The sequence below is a fragment of the Puma concolor genome, chromosome C1 (genome assembly GCF_028749965.1).
Source record: "Puma concolor isolate L17-30 chromosome C1, mPumCon1.1.hap2, whole genome shotgun sequence".
In the NCBI taxonomy this organism is placed as follows: domain Eukaryota; kingdom Metazoa; phylum Chordata; class Mammalia; order Carnivora; family Felidae; genus Puma; species Puma concolor.
Genome location: NC_141674.1, coordinates 168,183,153 through 168,202,458, shown reverse-complemented (window position 1 = coordinate 168,202,458; position 19,306 = coordinate 168,183,153). Strand labels below are relative to the sequence as shown.

The window sequence follows — 19,306 nt, the reverse complement described above, 5'->3', positions numbered from 1 at the left end:
TAAAAATAGAACTACCATATGATCCAGGAATCCCATCTCTGGGTATATATCCAAAGGAAATGTATCTTTAAAGAGATGACTGCACTCCCATGTTTACTGCAGCATTTTTCACAATAGCCAAGCTATGAAAACAACTGAAGTGTCTGTCAATGAATTAATGGTTTAAAGAAGTGATATGTGTACAATGGAAAATCATTCAGCCATAAGAAAGAAGGAAATCCTGCCATTTGTGACAACGTGGTTGGACCTTGAGGGCATTATGGTAAGTGGAGTAAGTCAGAAAAAGACAAAAATACTGTATGACCTCTCTTAAATGTGGAATCTAAAAAAAGCCAAACTCATAGGAACAGAATAGAATGGTGGTTCCCAGGGGCTGGAAGATTGGAGTAATGGGGAAATTTTCGTCAGAGTACTAACTTCCAATTAGAAGATAAGTTGTGGGGATCTAATGCACAGTGTGGTAATTATTGTTAACAATGTTGTATGGTACACTTGAAAGTTGCTAAGAGAGTTCACCTTAAATATCTTCACTGCAAAAAAGAAATGGTAATTATATGAAGTGATGGAGGTGCTAGCTAATGCTACAGTGGTAATTATTTTGCAATCAGCACATTGTACACCTTAAACTACACATGTTATATGTCTCAATAAGGTTGAAAAAAAATAAATAGTTGGAATACTAATATTTCTAAGTCTAAAGTTTGTGATATCTCAATGTATCTTCAAATATCTCCACAAGAATTTAAATATTTTTTATTTTTATTACTATTATTTTTTAATGTTTATCATTTTTGAGAGAGAGCATGAGCGGGGGAGATACAGAGAGACACAGAATCTGAAACAGGCTCCAGGCTCTGAGCTGTCAGCACAGAACCTGACGCAGGGCTTGAACTCCAGCACAGGCGTGACCTGAGCCAAAGTCGGACACTTAACCAACTGAAACACCCAGGCACTCCAGGAATTTAAATATTTTTTAAAACACCTTAAAATACCTGATTAATGTTACAACACAGTTTAGTACCTGATATACCATTGGCAAGAAGGGGTAGTAATGGGTTAGTAATTTCACAGATTAAACCACAGAGGGTAGTATCTTTTTTTTTTAATTTTATTTTTTATTTTTTAAAATTTACATCCAAATTAGTTAGCATATAGTGCAACAATGATTTCAGGAGTAGATTCCTTAGCCATTTAGCCCATTCCCCCCTCCCACAACCCCTCCAGTAACCCTCAGTTCTCCATATTTATAAGTCTTTTCTGTTTTGTACCCCTCCCTGTTTTTATATTATTTTTGTTTCCCTTCCCTTATGTTCATCTGTTTTGTCTCTTAAAGTCCTCAGATGAGTGAAGTCATCTGATTTTTGTCTTTCTCCAACTAATTTCACTTAGCATAATACCCTCCAGTTCCATCCACATAGTTGCAAATGGCAAGATTTCTTTCTTTTTGATTGCCGAGTAATACTCCATTGTACATATATATACCACATCTTCTTTATCCATTCATCCATCGATGGACATTTGGGCTCTTTCCATACTTTGGCAATTGTTGATAGTGCTGCTATAAACATGGAGGTGCATGTGTCCCTTCGCAACAGCACACCTGTATCCTGTGGATAAATGCCTAGTAGTACAATTGCTGGGTCAGGGTAGTTCTATTTTCATTTTTGTGAGGAACCTCCATACTGTTTTCCAGAGTGGCTGAACCAGCTTGCATTCCCAACAGAGGGTAGTATCTTAAAGATTGGAAATTATTACATTAAAGTATGAATTAAAGAAGTAGTGGAAAGGTGAAGGTTAGTGGACTCATGTCTTTGGGGAGTCACCCAATGTTTAAACATGGTCCTATACACCTCTACATTTTATCTGTATTAATTTTTTTAATGTTTATTTTTGAGACAGAACGTGAGTGGGGGAGGGGCAGAGAGAGAGAGGGAGACACAGAATCTGAAGCACGCTCCAGGCTCCGAGCTGTCAGCACAAAGCCTGATGCAGGGCTTAAACTCACTAACCATGAGATTATGACCTAAGCCAAAGTCAGACGCTTAACCAACTGAGCAACCCAGGCATCCCTACATTTTATCTGTATTAAATATACCTGTATTGAAGGTCTGCTCCTTAGAAAACCAATACAAAAGTTAATACTCAATTTCAGAAAGTAGAGGGGATTAAAAAATCATGACTGCTTAAATGAAGACAATTCTACTAGTTAAAGACCTTCATTTTTGGTACAGGCTAATGTTGCCGTACATATCAAAAACCCATGTATCTTCCTTTTTCCTAAGAATGCAGAATATTTAAGCAATAATGTTTATCAGATTTAGAGGGGAAATTTACATTTTAAAAATAATTTTAAGTCTTTTCAATAGTAGATTGTTTTCTCTCTTCACGTAATTATAGTCACCCTTGATTATTCATAATCTGTGTTCATCACCTTGAAGACTCTTTTGTCTTTTTATTTCCTTTACTGTGTATTCCACCTCATTTAATCTTTTATCCTCTGCAAACTGTTTTCTAATTCACTTTTCTAATTTTTAAGAACAGTGCAAAAATTCTCTAAGCTCTTTTGTGCCTATTGCATTATTCTTTGTATTACTCTTCCCCTCAAAAAGTAATCAGACTATCAAACTATAACCTCTTTTTACTTGTGAAATTACATCCATTTTCTTTAAAATTAAGATAAAATCAGGCCAGACATCCTCATTCATCCTTATCCTCTCCAAATTTAATTTAACAGATATTTTTTACTGCTTGTGGATAAACCAGAAAGTGCTGAAGAAGCAATAATCCATAGAGAAAATCTACTTCAAGGAGCATATACAATCAAATTTCTTGTATATAAGTGGGGATTATTCACCATTCAATATATCCACATCACTAAGCATTCTAATATTCATTGCTCGTTAATCTGATTTGTTCTGCTGAATCTCTTCATTTGAAGTTCATACCTATCTATCCTTAAAGAGTAAATTTCCTTTACTTCTGATCTTATGATTTTACATCAAATTCAAGCCATTCAGTTCTAAGCTCATGTACATGACCAATGGAGAGATGCCTCATGGTAAATCTACTTTATTAAGAAAAAGAAGAAGAGGAAGAGGAGGAAGAAGAAGACCAAGGAGAAGGCAAAGGAGAAGGAGAAAAGAGAAAAGAAAGAAAAGACAGGAAAATAAGGCTGGGTACAAATCCATGAGTTTCTTTATGTACAAAAAGAAACATTTTAGGACATACAAGTCCGTTGTTAGCTTTTTGTACATTAAAGCCTTACACTTGCCCCTCTGTTCTGATTTCCAGTTCCTCCCAGAACAAAAAAATAACCTTTTTAAAGCTTTTCAGTAAACACTTCCTAGGCAATTTTAAGGTTTCTTGAAATTACCTATCTCTGAAAAGTAAACTAACAGCTCTTCAAAATTATGTTAAATTTAAAATTAATGAATAATGGTGAAAAACAATGTCATCTTACATATTAAATATATCTGTATTAAAATATGTATATCAATATAAATATAAAATATAAATGAAATAGATATAAATATATATGGTATATAAATTTATCTGTAAATATATATTATATATAAATATTTATAAATAAAAATAAATAATCCAATGCAACAGCAAGTAAAAATAGATTAAATATTCAACATAAAGGCCAATTTCAAAATGAATGCTAAATATAGCTATTTCCTTTCTCCATGGATTTGTTTTTCTTAAATACCAGCGAGGTACATGGAAAAAAATGAAAATGCAAGAAAGTCATTTAAAATATTTATATTTAAACTTACCTGTATAAAGTATGGGGAAATCAGGAAGATAGAATTAGGAATCTGAGAAGGTAAAACTCCATAAAATAGGGGTGCCTCGGTGGTTCAGTTGGTTGAGTGTCCGACTTTGGCTCAGGTCATGATCTCAGGGTTCCTGGGTTCCAGCCCCATGTCATGATCTCAACAATTTGTGGGTTCAAGCCCTGTGTGGGGCTCTGTGCTGACAGCTCAGGGCCTGGAGCCTGCTTTGGATTCTGTGTCTCCCTCTCTCTCTGCTCCTCCCCTGCTCACACTCTGTCTCTCTCTCAAAAATAAATAAAGATTAAAAAAAAATTTAAAGTCCATAAAACAGATTTTAAACATTTTTTTTATTTTTTATTTTTTTATATTTATTTATTTTTGAGAGACAGAGAGAGACAGAGTACAAGTGGGGGAGGAGCAGAGAGAGAATGAGACACAGAATCCGAAGCAGGCTCCAGGCTCTGAGCTGTCAGCACAGAGCCCGATGCAGGGCTCAAATTCACCAACCGCGAGATCATGACCTGAGCTGAAGTCAGATGCTCAACTGACTGAGCCACCCAGACGCCCCTAAGCAGACCTTCGAACAGCAGATGCTTCAATGTATAATTTGTGCAAATGCCTATAAAATTACTAAACAATCCTATAGTGAATGTTACTAGGGGAATTGATTTCCATTCTTCTATATGTAAAATCCTTGATAATGTGACTTCATTTTAACAACAAACAAAAAAATAAAATAAAAGTAGGAAGAACTCTGACGCAATCCCAAAGCAGTATTATTACGATCTTAATTTACATTCATGTATAAAAAACTATTCTGTATTATGATTTCTCACATTGATTTGGGAAGTTCTTTAACAGGGTTCTTGTCATTTCCAGGACATTAGGCTTGGTATATTTTCTATGTTATAAAAGCCTTCTTGGGGCGCCTGGGTGGCGCAGTCGATTAAGCGTCCGACGTCAGCCAGGTCACGATCTCACAGTCGTGAGTTCGAGCCCCGCGTCAGGCTCTGGGCTGATGGCTCGGAGCCTGGAGCCTGTTTCCGATTCTGTGTCTCCCTCTCTCTCTGCCCCCTCCTCCGTTCATGCTCTGTCTCTCTCTGTCCCAAAAAATAAATAAATAAATAAATAAATAAACGTTGAAAAAAAAAATAAAAGCCTTCTTGTCAGAGTGCTTCATGTATGTATTTTATCTTTAGTTTTCTAATGGGGAGAACTGAGAACACTCTGAGATGACGTTCGGTATGTCTTGGTGTAGGGTTCTGACTCAGAGCTCTGTCTAGGAAGTGCTCAACTGTGTGAACTTGCTGAATGAAGGGTGTGTGTGCCCTCCAAATGAATGATGTTTGACTTCACATTAGGATAAAAGAGCTTTCTCTCTGTGGTACTGGAGCAAAAGACGAAGAGGGAAGTGGCTGGGCTGTGGACTGACTTGACTCATCAACTTGAATAAAGCCACTGAATTTCTTCTCCCTTAATCCTCCAACTCCTGTGACAGAAATAATAATCCTGTATTAACTGGAGTATAAGGTTGCTGAGGGTCCCAGCCAGATTCAGTGGTTACTCATTTTACAAATCTAAAAGTATTTGATGAGGATGGTGCTAATATAGGAAATCAGGGCCTGTGCACAGCAGGTGCTCAGCAAACATTTTGTGGTGAGGTCATCAGCTCACCCTGATAGCAGGAGCTTAAAGCAGGGACATGCCAGAAGCAGAATCCAAACTCTACATAGAGTAAATTGACTTTGCTTTTGAAGTTCTTCCTTTGTGAGTGTGGAATTTGTGATAGGAAACTGGTTTGCTTAGGGTGGTGTTAGTTGTGTGGGGTGGGGCACAAATGAGCTGCTACTTTTGTTTCCATGTTTGATTTCCAGGTTTCTGTGAGTTTCTCTCATCTTGTTTCCTGTTTTCCCTAAAACCCCTAGGATATGAATATCTTTTTTCCTGCAGGTGTTAGTAACTTTATCCTTCCGGACATTCTCCGCAATCATTGCCTTTCATGTTGGGTTCGATGACTTGGGTGAGTGATGCATTAACAAAAATGAAGATTCTCATAACAAGGGACCTCTGTGTGAACACTGGTATGAGGCATTCTTACTTGGAGTGAGGATGCAGATCTTAAAGTCCATACAGTAAATTTTTAGAAACTCAGGCCTTAAAAAATATAATCTACAGTAGAATTTTGTTAAAACTGGCTTTGTCATTAAACTGATGCCAATAAACTGTTAGTAAATTATGAAACATCATCCCATATAACTGAGAAAGCCCATTGTAATACTACTTAAAAGAGCCTTATTTTATATAACATACGTGGAATGCCTGGATGGCTCAGTCAGTTAAGCGACCCACTCTTGATTTTGGCTCGGGTCATGATCTCATGTTTTGTGAGATTAAGCCCTGAGTGGAGTTCTGTGCTAATAGCACAGAGCCTGCTTGGGATTCTCTCTCTCTCTCCCTCTCTCTCTGCCCCTCCCCTGCTCATGCTCACTCACTCTCTCTCTCAAAATAAAAAATAAACATTAAAAAATTATATATAATATACATATCTGCACACATATGCATATTATTATTACACAAATGCAATATATACATATTTACATTTGTTTCTTTATATCTTTATGTTTCTTACTAAAACCTCATGTTTTAAAACGACACATTTCCTCCTTTTACCTCTTTATATACTCCCTACTAGAATCCATGGCTAATACCATCCTTTGTAGGATATCTGATTTTTATGTCCTTGGGTTTTACATTATATGATTTTTCCTTCCTTGGCAAAAACTCTTGCTGCGTGGAGAAGTGACAGTTTCCCCTCAGTGTCAGTGCTGGCTTCCCAAGCAGTTGGAAGACCTTCTGCTCTTTAGGCCTCCCTGGGGATTACTCTGGGATGGAAATTCTCAGCCTCAACTAGAGTTTAGTAACAGTTGGGAAAAACAAAAGAAATTTAAATTTCCAAAATCAAATTGACTAAGACTCCTATCTTCTCATATAACCAACCACCCACTGTTCTGAAGGGTAACTCTTAGGACACTTCATTATGTTAAAGGGAACTCTATCAGACAGCGAACCCTGCTACATCAAAGCCTAAGAGCACAGCTCAACACAGGTAGAAAGTCTTGTGACTTAAACTTTAAAAAATAAACACTGCACATGAAAGTTTTTCAGTGATCTTTTTTAACTTTTTCTGGTTTGAAATATTATACACAGCTCTCTCATTCAGAAAGGAGTTTTCCCAAATCAGTAATAGTCACATGGTTACTGTTCATTTTAATTGGAGTCTACACATATATTTGACAGTTTTCCAGGTCATACGTTTCTCTCAATAGAGAATTTTCAAGAAAAGATGTACACAAATATTGATATTTTGCACACCATCTTTGGTATACAGTTACTTAAAATTATAATAAACACAAGTCACCTTTGATCTTTTGACCAAATTAAGTATTCTTTGGATTTGCCTGAGTTTTGTTTTATTTTCCTTACCATTCATAGATAGGAAATTTGCTGGATACAGAAGTTGCTTGTTTATAATTATTCTTCCAGGTCTTACAGAAAAGCTAAGGATTTATATGTCATTAAATGTGTTTAGTAACACAATCTTTGGAAGTCCATTTACAGAGAGAATAAAACTGTCAAAAGGAGACATGATATTTTGGATATGTTATTCTTCTTAAGTGAAACTCATATCACCATAAAGAAGTATCCCAAAGGAGCATTGTGTTGGTATTTGTGTGTTGGGTACTAAGGAGTTCATCCTACAGTCTCTTCTCCACAAAGAGTGTTTTTTGTTTTTGTTTCTTTTCTTTTTTTTTTTTTTTTAACAATGTTATGTCAAACAATGTCATTCCTTGGACGAAAACCCTGCAACACTGCCCCATCTCACAGAATGAAATCCAAAGTCCTTACTTCAGCTTAATAGCAGGGTAGCCACATAATTTATCATCCAAATAGGACTTTTACAAGTGAAAGGGCCTTATGAGTAATTATGCCAGGGCAACAGATGTAAACCATGATTGCCCCAAGCAAACCAGGATATAGAGGCACCTACATAGAGGACCCTAGATGAACTAGGCACCACTAACTCTAGGGCTTATGTTCCATCAGACTCCTTTTCTCTCAAGACACAGCTCCAGCTACCCTGACCTACACTGGATGCTTTTTAAATATAACCTAATCATGCCCCAGCTACCTGGAATGTTCTTCCCTGAGATATCTGCATGTCTTGCCCTTTTTAATTTAATCCTGGTCTCTAACCAAATCTCATCTATTAGTGACACCTTTCCTGACTCCTTCCTAAAATAGTATCCCTCTTCTCCTGTTCACTCTCTCCTCCTTACCTTGCCTTATTTTTTTTCCTTAACATTTACTACATCCTAACATAATTATATATGTACTTCTTGTTTCCTGTTTGATTATGTCTCTTCCACCAAAAGGCAACTCCATCAGTGAATAAACCTTGTTTTGTGTATTGCTGTGTGCCTGGCATCTAGAATAGTGCCTGACACTTAGTAGGTATTTAACCATACTCAATGAATGAACAAGTGAATACATGCATAGAAGAATAAGCTGATGGCTAGAATGGAGGCTGTTTTAAGAGGAAAGAGCAACTTCCATTTACTTATGAATGGCAATTAAGCGAGAATGCTTGTAATCTAAAATAAATGAGAGATAACAGGAGAAGTATTAAATAATATAAAAAATGACTTGGGAAAAATTTTGGCTAAAGTGAATGATAAAGATGAATTCTAGAAATGATGACTCACTGAAATGCTTTTACCATCTGATTATAGTAAAATAATTTCCTCCCTGGTAATGCATATTTTGTGTCTTTCTAATATATTTAATCCATTTGGGTTGTTAAGCATGTGTTTTAATTCACCTTAATTTTAAAAATTTGTTTCAAAATTTTTTGGCGGTTGCTAGATTTAGGATATCCCTTAACAGATATTGTTCATCTTAGAAATAATCACATATGCCTATCAGAATACCACCTATGTACCAGACATTGTTTTAAGTGTTTTTACAGATATTAACCTATTTTATCCTCCTTCAAAATATATATGATGTAGGTATTCCCATCATCCCTAATTTGCAGTAAGGAAATAGGCACAGGGAGATTAAGGCAGTGGGACTTCAGAACCCATGCTCCTAACTCATTGCCTTTGCTATATTGGGTGATTTATTTTGTTGTTGTTGTTTTGTGACAACTATCAGTTTGTTATTCTTGTTAGTCTCTATATTCTAATAGAAATACCCTGAACGTATCCCCTGATTTCTCTGGAAAATTCTAAATATGTGATTGAGTCTACTTAAACTACTACTAGTTGTTGTTCCCCTAGTTTTTATCACAGTGTATTTTTATCTGGGTTGCTTATTTTATTGGTTATGATCCATATTTTCTTCCTGGAATATCACTTTTTCAAGGTTAGGGACCTGTGTTTCGCTCACTGCTGTATTTCTAATGCCTAAGTGATTGGCATAGAGCAAATGCTAATAACTGTTGGTTGCATGAATAAATACTGACTTAATTAAAAGTAACTTTTTGTTTTATATAATGTGATTCAGTCAATCAACCAGTATTTATAAGCACCAATTCTGTGCCTAGTGTTGAGCTCTGTATATGGCACTTGGTAAAGACCAGGTCCTCTTCCAAGCACTCTATGTAAACAACTCTTAATCTTTACGATAATCCTAGGAGGTGGTCTGAAAAGATCCTCCAAAATGTTAGGACATGGCTCCTTTCCATACGGAGCTTCAAATCTAGTTGAGAAATAATACTAATGGAAATGAAATAGTTAGAAACAAAGCAAATGTGTAATATAAATATATAATTATTAAATTTTGAGAACAGTCTTATTTTAAAAAAGAGGAATATAAAGGCAGATATTTCAACTTTTAAAAGGAGTTGGTACTTCATTTTGGTCCTAAGTGGATAGAAGAAGAAGGGGATAATACTCCTGCATAGAACAACTGAATTATAATAATGGTGTATGTCATTGGGCAGGTAGAAGGGGCCAGGACATATATAGCTTTGAAACCCAGGCAGAAAATTTTGGACAAGAAGTGGTGGGTATCAGTAAATCAGTGTGTATGTGTGATTTATAAAGTCAGGAAAATAAGTCTTCCAGTCTTATTAGTGGATTAAATAGAATACAGAGCATAAAGCACTTGTCCCAGTTTGTGCCATATAGTTAACTATCACTAAATGGTAGCTATTATTACTGCTAACAATAATAGTAGCAGAGGAAGTTTTGCCTTGAATTTTTAAACTGGATAAATAGACTCATTCTGTTTTATTTATGTCAGGTCTATCTAATTTGTCTTTATAAAGTTTAAGTATTGATAGTATTAATTAAGACAAACACCTGTGATTCTCTATGAACAAATGAGCAGACCTCACATATACTCCAACAAAGAAAATAAGCTTAAAAATTTTATTTTATTTTTTAAAAATTTTTAATGTTTATTTTATTTTGAGAGAGAGAGAGAGAAAGAGAGAGAGAGGGAGACACAGAATCTGCAGCAGGCTCCAGGCTCTGAGCTGTCAGCATAGAGCCCAACGTAGGACTCAAACTCATGAACTGGAGATCATGACCTGAGCCGAAATCAGATGCTTAACCTGACTGAGCCACCCAGGCACTCCAAGAAAATATGTTTAAAAAAAATTTTTTTTAATGTTTTATTTATTTTTGAGACAGAGAGAGACAGAGCATGAGCAGGGGAGGGGCAGAGAGAGAAGGAAACACAGAATCTGAAACAGGCTCCAGGCTCTGAGCAGTCAGCACAGAGCCCGACACGGGGCTCAAACTCCCAGACCGTGAGATCATGACCTGAACCGAAGTCAGACGCGTAACCAACTGAGCCACCCAGGTACCCCAAAAATATGTTTTTAATGTGATATCTATAGACAAAAGTAAAATGTAATCACATGATCAAGTTTTCAACTACTAGCTACCTATATAACTACCTATATTTTATTAAAATGTGCTATATGCCACCATGGAAAATAATGTGATGTTTCCTCACATTTAAGAAATTAAAAATAGAATTACTATATAATATGACAATTCCATTTCTGGGTATACACCCAAAAGAATTGAAAGCAGGATCTCAAAGAGATAATGTGTACACCCATATTCATAATATAGAAGCAACACAAGTGTCCACAGATGGATAAATGAATATAAAATGTGGTGTATACACACACACACACACACACGATGGAGTATTATTCAACCTTAAAAAGGAATGAAATTCTGACAGATACTGCAACATGGATGAACCTTGACGACATTACTCTAAATGTAATAAGCCAGCTGCAAATACTGTATGATTCCACTTCTGTGAAGTATTCAGAGTAGTCAAAATCATAGAGACAGAAAGCAGAATGGTGGTTGCCAGGGGATTGGGAGAGGAGGGAATGGAGAACTGTTGTTTAACAGGTATAGATTTTCAGTTTTACAAGATTAAAATAGTTATGGGGATAGGTAAGTGTAATGGTTGCACAACATAGTGAATGTATTTAATGTCTCTGAACTGAACACTTAAAAATAGTTGAGATGGTAAATTTCATGTTATGTGTATTTTACCATAATAAAAAATATTGGGGGAAAAAAGTGCTATTTGTAACTCTTTAGAATCCAGTTATAGCCCATGGAAGATGGGCTTGATATACCCCATGGAAGATGCTTCACTAAAATTCAACTAGTATAAAAACAGGCATTTCCCAGAGGGATAAACAGAGACAGAATAATAACCCCTGAAAGATCCTCCATAAACTTCAAAGGATATGAGAATGCCTGTAAGGTTTTTTGTTTTGGTTTGGTTTTGGGGTTTGTTTTTGGTTTTTGTGTGTGTATGTGTTTTTTTTGTTTTGTTTTGGTTTTTTTTGTTTGTTTTTTTGTGTGTTTTTTTTTTTGTGATGATAGGGGAGGTGGAGTATAAACAAACTGTATCTCAAAAAGCTTTTTTTTTTTTTAAAAAAAAAACTAATTAAAGTGTACCAGTTTCTGTAGTACAATATATTTTACACCAACTATTCTCCAAACTGTTTCCCAGTGTTAATGGTGCAAGTTATAATTAAATATCATGCTAGATGAAGAAACATAGGTCAAGGTTCAAAACTAGCTAGGTATGGATGGACCTTCTGTAAAAAGGGAAAGGACTAAAAAGTCAAAAAGGAAGAAAATAGAAAGCAAGGGACAGAAAAAAGTGATTAAAGTCTTCTAAAGGTTTTAAAGCCAAGAATTCGAATTTGAAAATATTAGTCAAAAATCACCTAAATTCATGCATGCAGTTTGCATTATTTTTCATGTCTCCTAACATAGAAAACAATTTCTGTATGCAACACCCCAGGCCTGTTCCATCTACTTAAAGAAAGGTCATCTATACATAAAAAGGCAAAAGTACTACCTTTGCTGCTGAAGGGCTGGATTAATCTTTTTTTTTTTTTTTTATTAAAAAAAATTTTTTTTTTCAACGTTTATTTATTTTTGGGACAGAGAGAGACAGAGCATGAACGGGGGAGGGGCAGAGAGAGAGGGAGACACAGAATCGGAAACAGGCTCCAGGCTCTGAGCCATCAGCCCAGAGCCTGACGCGGGGCTCGAACTCACGGACCGCGAGATCGTGACCTGGCTGAAGTCGGACGCTTAACCGACTGCGCCACCCAGGCGCCCCTGGATTAATCTTTTAATAAAGTCTTAAATACTTCTAATTCCCGTTGTCCTTAAACTGGAATTAATCAGACTTGAAGCCATGTTTTCTGTCCTTTTTATCTCTCTTCTCCTTTGCCTTGGTGTGGGCCAGCGGTGCCACACATTCCACCCTGCCGTCCACACCCGTTACACAATCCTCCATCTGAAGTGGGGCTTTACGGACATAACCACTCTTTTCCCAGCTGTAGTCTTTGCAGCCTGCTGACAAAAGGTCTCTCTGCCTCCTGAGGGTCTGTATGCAACTATGACACACTGAGTTTCTAACAAGAAGATTAACTTGGAGTGAAAGTGCACTGTGGATTTTGGGTGCAGGTCACTGCTGTTCTGGCTGACAATGTACACAGTGATTTAAGCAACGCTCCTTTGGGCATTTTAATTTAGGGTGTGGGCATTATGTGATACAGTTGTCAACTCTTGGTTTTTCTTGAGGGCAATTAGTGGAAAACTGGTTTTTCTCTGTTTGTTTTGGTTTGTTTGGACTATTTGCTCAAGTGGAAGGAACCTGCCTTTGACACTGAGGCAAACTCAACAAAGAGTTCAGGTTGGTTCTCCATCTCTGCCGTGAAATGAAATCATTTATGATATTTTCGACATCATGGCATCTCTTGGTATCTACTCTCCCAAGCTTGTTCCAACTGCACCCTTCATGGTGTCAGACAAATTTGTGGATCCCAGCACCTGGGATCCAGGCGTGGTTTCCGTTTTGCTGGCCAGTAGGCAGATGCTGAGACCAGAGACCTGGGTCATGGCTACATAATTGCAGAGCAGCCATGACACGTTCTGAGAAACAAAAATAACTGCTGAACACCAAAGTATATGTGAAAGCACTTCCCCACTTTGACTCAAGAATATTATCACGAACCTTAACAAAACAAAGCAATGGCTCTGAGTCAGTCTTCTCAACATTAGGCCTGAACCTGAGCATGCTTTTGAAATGAGCTAAAGGTTTAAACAGTGAGCAGACTCTGTTTCACTCTGTTTATTGCTATATCCTCCATTCTGGCTTTGTCCCAGAGATTTCCAATGGCTCTAGCGGCTTTGGAGTCAGTATCTCTGATGTATTCGCATCTGACCTCTGACCTAAACTTCAGTGTTATTTTCAGCTGTTCTTTGACAGGGAATCCAACAGCTGCTGTTTAATACCACAGACAACTTGTGGCACACGCTGGGTTTCTAGCAATAGGATTAATCTGCTGATCTTAGCTCTGATTTGAAGCTGCATAGGTGGTGGGGGGAGAATGAAAACCAAACCTGAAAGTATGTTGTTATCCTTTTAAAAAAAAATGTGTACAATATACAGTGTTATTCTTTAATTAAACAAAAAACATTTTCGTGCTGTAATTAAAAGGTGATAGCAAGATATATTACTCCCAGGTAGTTGTGATAACTGAATTAAAAATGCTGCTCAGTGGAGTGCACTAGTCACAGAGAAATCCTGAAATGGTAGATATCTATTTGATAACTGCTCATTGAAATATTTTTAAAATGTCCCTAAGATATATGAAGCTCTGAGAAAATGTGACTATTCTGCATAAACTTCATTTGACAAAAGACATTAAGTTTTAGAAAATCAAATTGGTCTAAAATTACAAGCAGTTCTGTGGCTTAATCCCAAAACAAATTCTAGAACTTATTTTTAAAGTACATTTTTGGGGGTTTTCTTTGCATAAGGAAGACTTAAAAATCTTAAAAAGATTAATATTCAGGTCCATGACTGGCTGGTTTCAAAGTCCACTGTAACTGTATAGAGTCAATGGCAAAACTAATTTGAATTGTCAGGATGTAATTTTTTTTTTTTTCCATTTGCTATTAAGCATCAGCTGATAGGCAGAGAGTTTAGAAAATGCCCTCCCTATTTAAGATAATGGCAAAAATAACAGGCACTTAGTGTTACCATTCTAGGGGTGTGGCGATTCTTTCCCATTCTCTCTCTCTCTCTCTCTCTCTCTCTCTCTCTCGCTCTCGCTCTCTCGTGATAAACTCAATGGGGTTGTCTATATTTAACCTCCTGTTCTTTCCTTTTGGCAGAGTAATCAGTGCAAGCTGAGCTCTTTCCCTGAATGAATCCAAGTAACCCCAGTGATTGCCTTCTGAAATGACCAGCAGACACACTTCTGTCCAGAGGCTGTCCAGAGTATAAATTCTGATTCTGAAGTACCATGTCCAGCCGAGGAAGTCCCGGTGTGGAGTTTTCTACGACGACAGTCAGTTCAGTAGCTGTTCAGGCCGGAGACTCCAAAATTGTTATAGCTGTCGTAAAGGTAAGGTAACAACTTTCTTTTTTCTCCGTGGCTGTTGGCTTTGTGCTGTGTGTTGATAATCCTAGAGAACATTCCACACAGTCGGCAGCACACAGCATATAGAAAATAACACAGCAAGTACATCTTCCTGCTTTCTTAAATTGGCAACTAACAGAAACAAACCTCTAAGTCTCAGCTACTTACTATAGTTTCTCTTTCAGTTAGTAGGAAAACATCTGCGGGCAACTTAATTAAAACAAAATCAGAAACCTCTACCATGTACTTTCGGTTTGACTTTGAAAGACAAGGTACTCATGACTACAAGTTCATGATTACCAGGCTGGAGAGTCAAGTGGACCAGTAAAATGTCTGTGATTTTTTGAGAGTGGATATGATGGAGGAGGGAAGAGGTCAGTCCCAGGAGACAGGGAGTGGCACTGTTTTGAGCATGATGGAGGGCAGGGAACACCTAATAAGAGGCTCTGATATGTGCCCTCCACAGCATTGGTTTTGACATGGGGAAGGCACTAGTAAATTCTTAACACATTTAGGGGGAGTGAAGACCCTGCCAAGGAAGGTGCAAAGGGCATGTGTCAAATTTGCCCTTAACAGCAGGAGGTGGAAGCCACTTGAGGCTTAAGGCTATTGCATATTTTATGTCAAACAATTTGCTGATTGCAAAGATGGCCACATGCCTTTAGGTTGAAGAAGATATCCATGATTTTTATTTCCTATGAACATGTCCCGCAAAAATCTCTGAAGAATTTTGCTTGCATTTAGACAGTTCACTACCTCAGGAATTCAGTGTTTAATGAAGGAAACCGGGCAAACAAGCTGGTGCTCACCAGTGAGTTACTTCCAGGACCTCACCAGCCTGAGTTGAATGATTTTTCTGGCCTTTGTTAGAAGCCCGAACCGAGTCCTGTTCAGTTTAATGTAGTTGCTGCAAATTTTATGTTAATATGAAAATTTGTAACAGGAAAGCAGCACTTGATACTGAGCACTATACTTGATACGATTCACTATAGAAGCACTGAATGTAAAGTGTTCCTACCAGCATTATTCCATTGCTCTTGAGACCTGGCCCTCATGTAAACAGCACCTCTGCTGACTACCTTGCCCTCAAGTCCTTTCAAAGGCAATAGGTGAACATGAAAAGAAGCCTGGAGCAGAAGTAGCAAAAGTTGATCGTTTGCATGTGATTTTATGATGCTTTGAGTAACTATAAATTTCAGCAATGAGGGAAAAGAGGCAAACTCATTGTTTAAAAAAAGCTAACTTTTCTTTCCCTCAAACAGGGAACGTTTCTTAGAGCAGGAAGAGGAAGAATGTATATGGAATAAACTATATGAGAATCAGAGGTCAATTGACAGTACAGGAAAAAAAACCCCTAAAATTACACTGGAAATACTTGTTTTAACTAGACTGTGTTTCTAAGAATGTTCCCTCTGATTACCTTCCACAACTTCTTTAACTCACTGGTGCCCCATATCAAATAAATCTCAAGCTATTCAAAGTAGAAAGGAATAGAAGTGTCTGTGTCTCATCTGTATGGGTTTGTTTCAAAACTGTCTTAGGCACTAATGATCTGGACTGGCCACACGTTCTTTTTTTTTATTTCTTTTCAGCGATTTGCTTATCCAAGTGCACGTGCCTGTTAGTAGTTCCCCTTGCTTCATCAGTTGTTGCTTCTTAGAAAAGAAATTCCTCAGGAAATGCAGTGGTGAATTACATTTTGGAGCAGTGGAAGTGTCCTAAGTGTGGAAAACAAGCTGGCTGCATTCATATGGCTGTTGTCAGACGCATCTAATTTTATTGACATTTTCATACCCACGTTATTGATTACTTAACAACAAAAGTTGGAAAGTGTTATGTTTTTACTTCACTATAAGTTAAAAGTCTGTTGCTTCATCTGCTGTTTATTCTTTCCAGTTGAACGAGCAGGGTCAAGGTAAAGACACTAATCAGCCTAAATTGCATTTACAAAACCTTTCCCCTTTGGTGAAGTTTGCATCCTGCTTGATCAGGTGCAATTTCACTATTTTTATGGTATTAAGTCTTGTGAGAGAGAGAATGTACAATTGTGTCACAAATTCTGTAATTTTGTGCTTTTCAATAATAATCTACTGCATGTGTTTTTCATTTGGCAATTTTCAACTTAAATACAATATGCCAAGAGAAAAGAATTTACCCTAAGAATAAAAAACAAAACAGTGCACGGATTTATATTAAACTGTTAGATTTTGGGGCACCTGGGTGGCTCAGTCAGCCAAGCATCTGACTTGGGCTCAGGTCATGAACCTGAGGACCTTGGGGTCAGGTTCATGAGTTTGAGCCCCACATCAGGCTCTGTGCTGACAACTCAGAGCCTGGAGCCTGCTTCAGATTCTGTGTCTCCCTGTCTCTCTGCCCCACTCCTGCTTGCATTCCATCTCTCTCTGTCTCTCAAAAATGAATAAACATTAAAAAAAATTTAAACCTGTTAGATTTCAATTTAAATAAGGCTTATCTCTATGAAAAGAATAAAGTGTTCACAGTATAACTGAAACTAAAAAAGAAAGAAAAAAGAGAAAAGAAGAAAAAAGAGAAAAGGGAAGGAACAAGAGGAATTGAAAGTACATTTTATTTAATTTTTATTTTTAGTGTGGCAAGTGGGTACAACTTCAATTGGCTGAATCACAGCCCAATCTTCTAGAAATTGGTAGCAGTCAAGATGAGACCAAAAAACTTCTTCATGATCATGAACTTCTTTTGGCCAAGCTCAAGGTAAGATATTAAAATGTGAAGCAGGTACAAAATTAAAAAGAAATAAAAAGCTATTTCTTATATTTCCTCTTGATTTCTCTGATATCACTGGCCTATGGCCATTTTAATATAGTGCCACATAGATAATGGAAAAACTCTATAGTTATTTATGAGCAAATACCAGCATTGGAGAGAAGTAGCAAGATTTTTAAAACCCTTCCCCAAATGTGATCGAAAATATGGAGTGATAATATTTCACTGTGGAGAAATAACTATTTTTTTTCCTGGCTGTCTCAGTGAAAAAAAAAATTCCATCATTTTTCCATTTCATCCATTATGCTGTCAAATCACAACAACAGATCCAAACTTTTTATTGTTAATGATACCTCCTGGCAAGAATAATATAGAAGCTTATTTTGCCTCTGTTGAACTATTGAAAGTATCTGATTTTGTATTTAATATTAAGAGTTATTGAAACCAAATAATAATTTTAGTAAAATTAGAGTTATTATTCCATATATATATTGTGGTTATTTAGTTCAGAATCTAAAAATAAAATTATCTTGAGATTGCCAGATAAGGTATCTATTCAGGGCCAGCTACATAATTTGTGGAGCTCAGTGCAAAATAAAAAGGTGGACCTCCTGTTTAAAAAGCAAGAAAATGCTTTTTCTTGACCTGTCATATTGTATTTGATCTACTATTTACTGGCTAGCTCCTTCTGGCATGGGATATGTGTTGGGCGAGTGCATAGCCTCACAGGTTCTGGGCCCTGGCCATGACTCAGTGCACAGGGTGTGGGCCTGATCTCAACCTTTCCCAACTGTGCCCTGACCCCACCAAGCAGATGGCAGAGGTCACTGAACAAGGGCGGGGGAACAGACAGGATAGCAAAGAGAATTTCCCTGGGAGGCAGAACCCCATGTGAGATAAGACTCCAATCCTCCAGCACTTCCTCTGTTGTCCCAGTGAACTTTACTTACAAAACACAAATTTGGAAATCAAATTATTAAGAATTTCAAGGCAGTGACAGGTAGAGTCACTTTAAACCCCAAGTGGTGTCCCCTTCTAAGGACAGAGTTCTGATGCAGCCAGCCCTGTGAGTAATAGCCCTTGCGGGTAAATGAATGTCTTCACTAAGATCAAAGAGGGTTGATTAGGCAGCCTGCAATGACTCTGTGTTTTTAGTACTTTAATATTACTGGCTTCTTTGAACATCTAGGCTGGATTTTATACTTGCTTCCTAGATTTAGAAGCAGATATAAACTGCATCTGATATATACAGACAGTGGTTTCCTGATTGGACAGTAGTAAAAGTAATTGGGTATATCAGACTGGAAAGTTGAAGAAAGAATTAGTACTGAAGGAGGGAGCCATTAGAATCCAGAATTTATTTTCCTATTTAGACAGCTCCTTGCTCTGGTCTCTGTGCTATCTTTCAAAGGAGAAATCCCTGGCCACCAGGAAGTCCTTTGTATATAAGAAAAGAACACATTATGATGTGAAAGAACATTGAACCAGGAATCAAAAGATCTATGTTTTAGCACTAATTACACCACTAACTAGCATAATTCAGCTGAAAATTCAAAGTCTTGCTACTGCTACACAAAAAAACTGAATTCCACGAATTGTGGAAACCCAGCACTTCCTCAAAATTCCTGCTTATCCCCAGCAGTTTACTTTCTCATGGTCTCCTGTGTCCCCAGCTCCTTCTTCTACACCTGCCAGCTGTTTCTGCTGAAGTTAACTTGGACTCGAAACTACATCCCTTCTCCAGTTCCCATTAACAATTCATGCCAGCCAGCATTTCCTGGTCTATTAATGA

At 37.2% G+C, this 19,306-nt stretch overlaps 1 protein-coding gene across 5 annotated transcripts in view; it reads left to right on the top strand.

Annotated features, from left to right (window-relative positions):
- Nucleotides 1-14,407: 14,407 nt before the first annotated feature.
- Nucleotides 14,408-19,306, top strand: part of CCDC141 (coiled-coil domain containing 141) — a 203,593-nt gene continuing 198,694 nt past the window's right edge. For 3 of the 5 annotated variants that reach the window (XM_086719054.1, XM_086719053.1, XM_086719051.1), the window contains exons 1-2: nucleotides 14,408-14,757; nucleotides 17,380-17,502. In XM_086719054.1, the coding sequence (XP_086575180.1) occupies nucleotides 14,656-14,757; nucleotides 17,380-17,502 (225 nt within the window). In that variant the 5' untranslated portion in view covers nucleotides 14,408-14,655. The remainder of the gene's footprint in view (nucleotides 14,758-17,379; nucleotides 17,503-19,306) is intronic. The other 2 variants (XM_086719052.1, XM_025912241.2) reach the window with 2 other exon arrangements.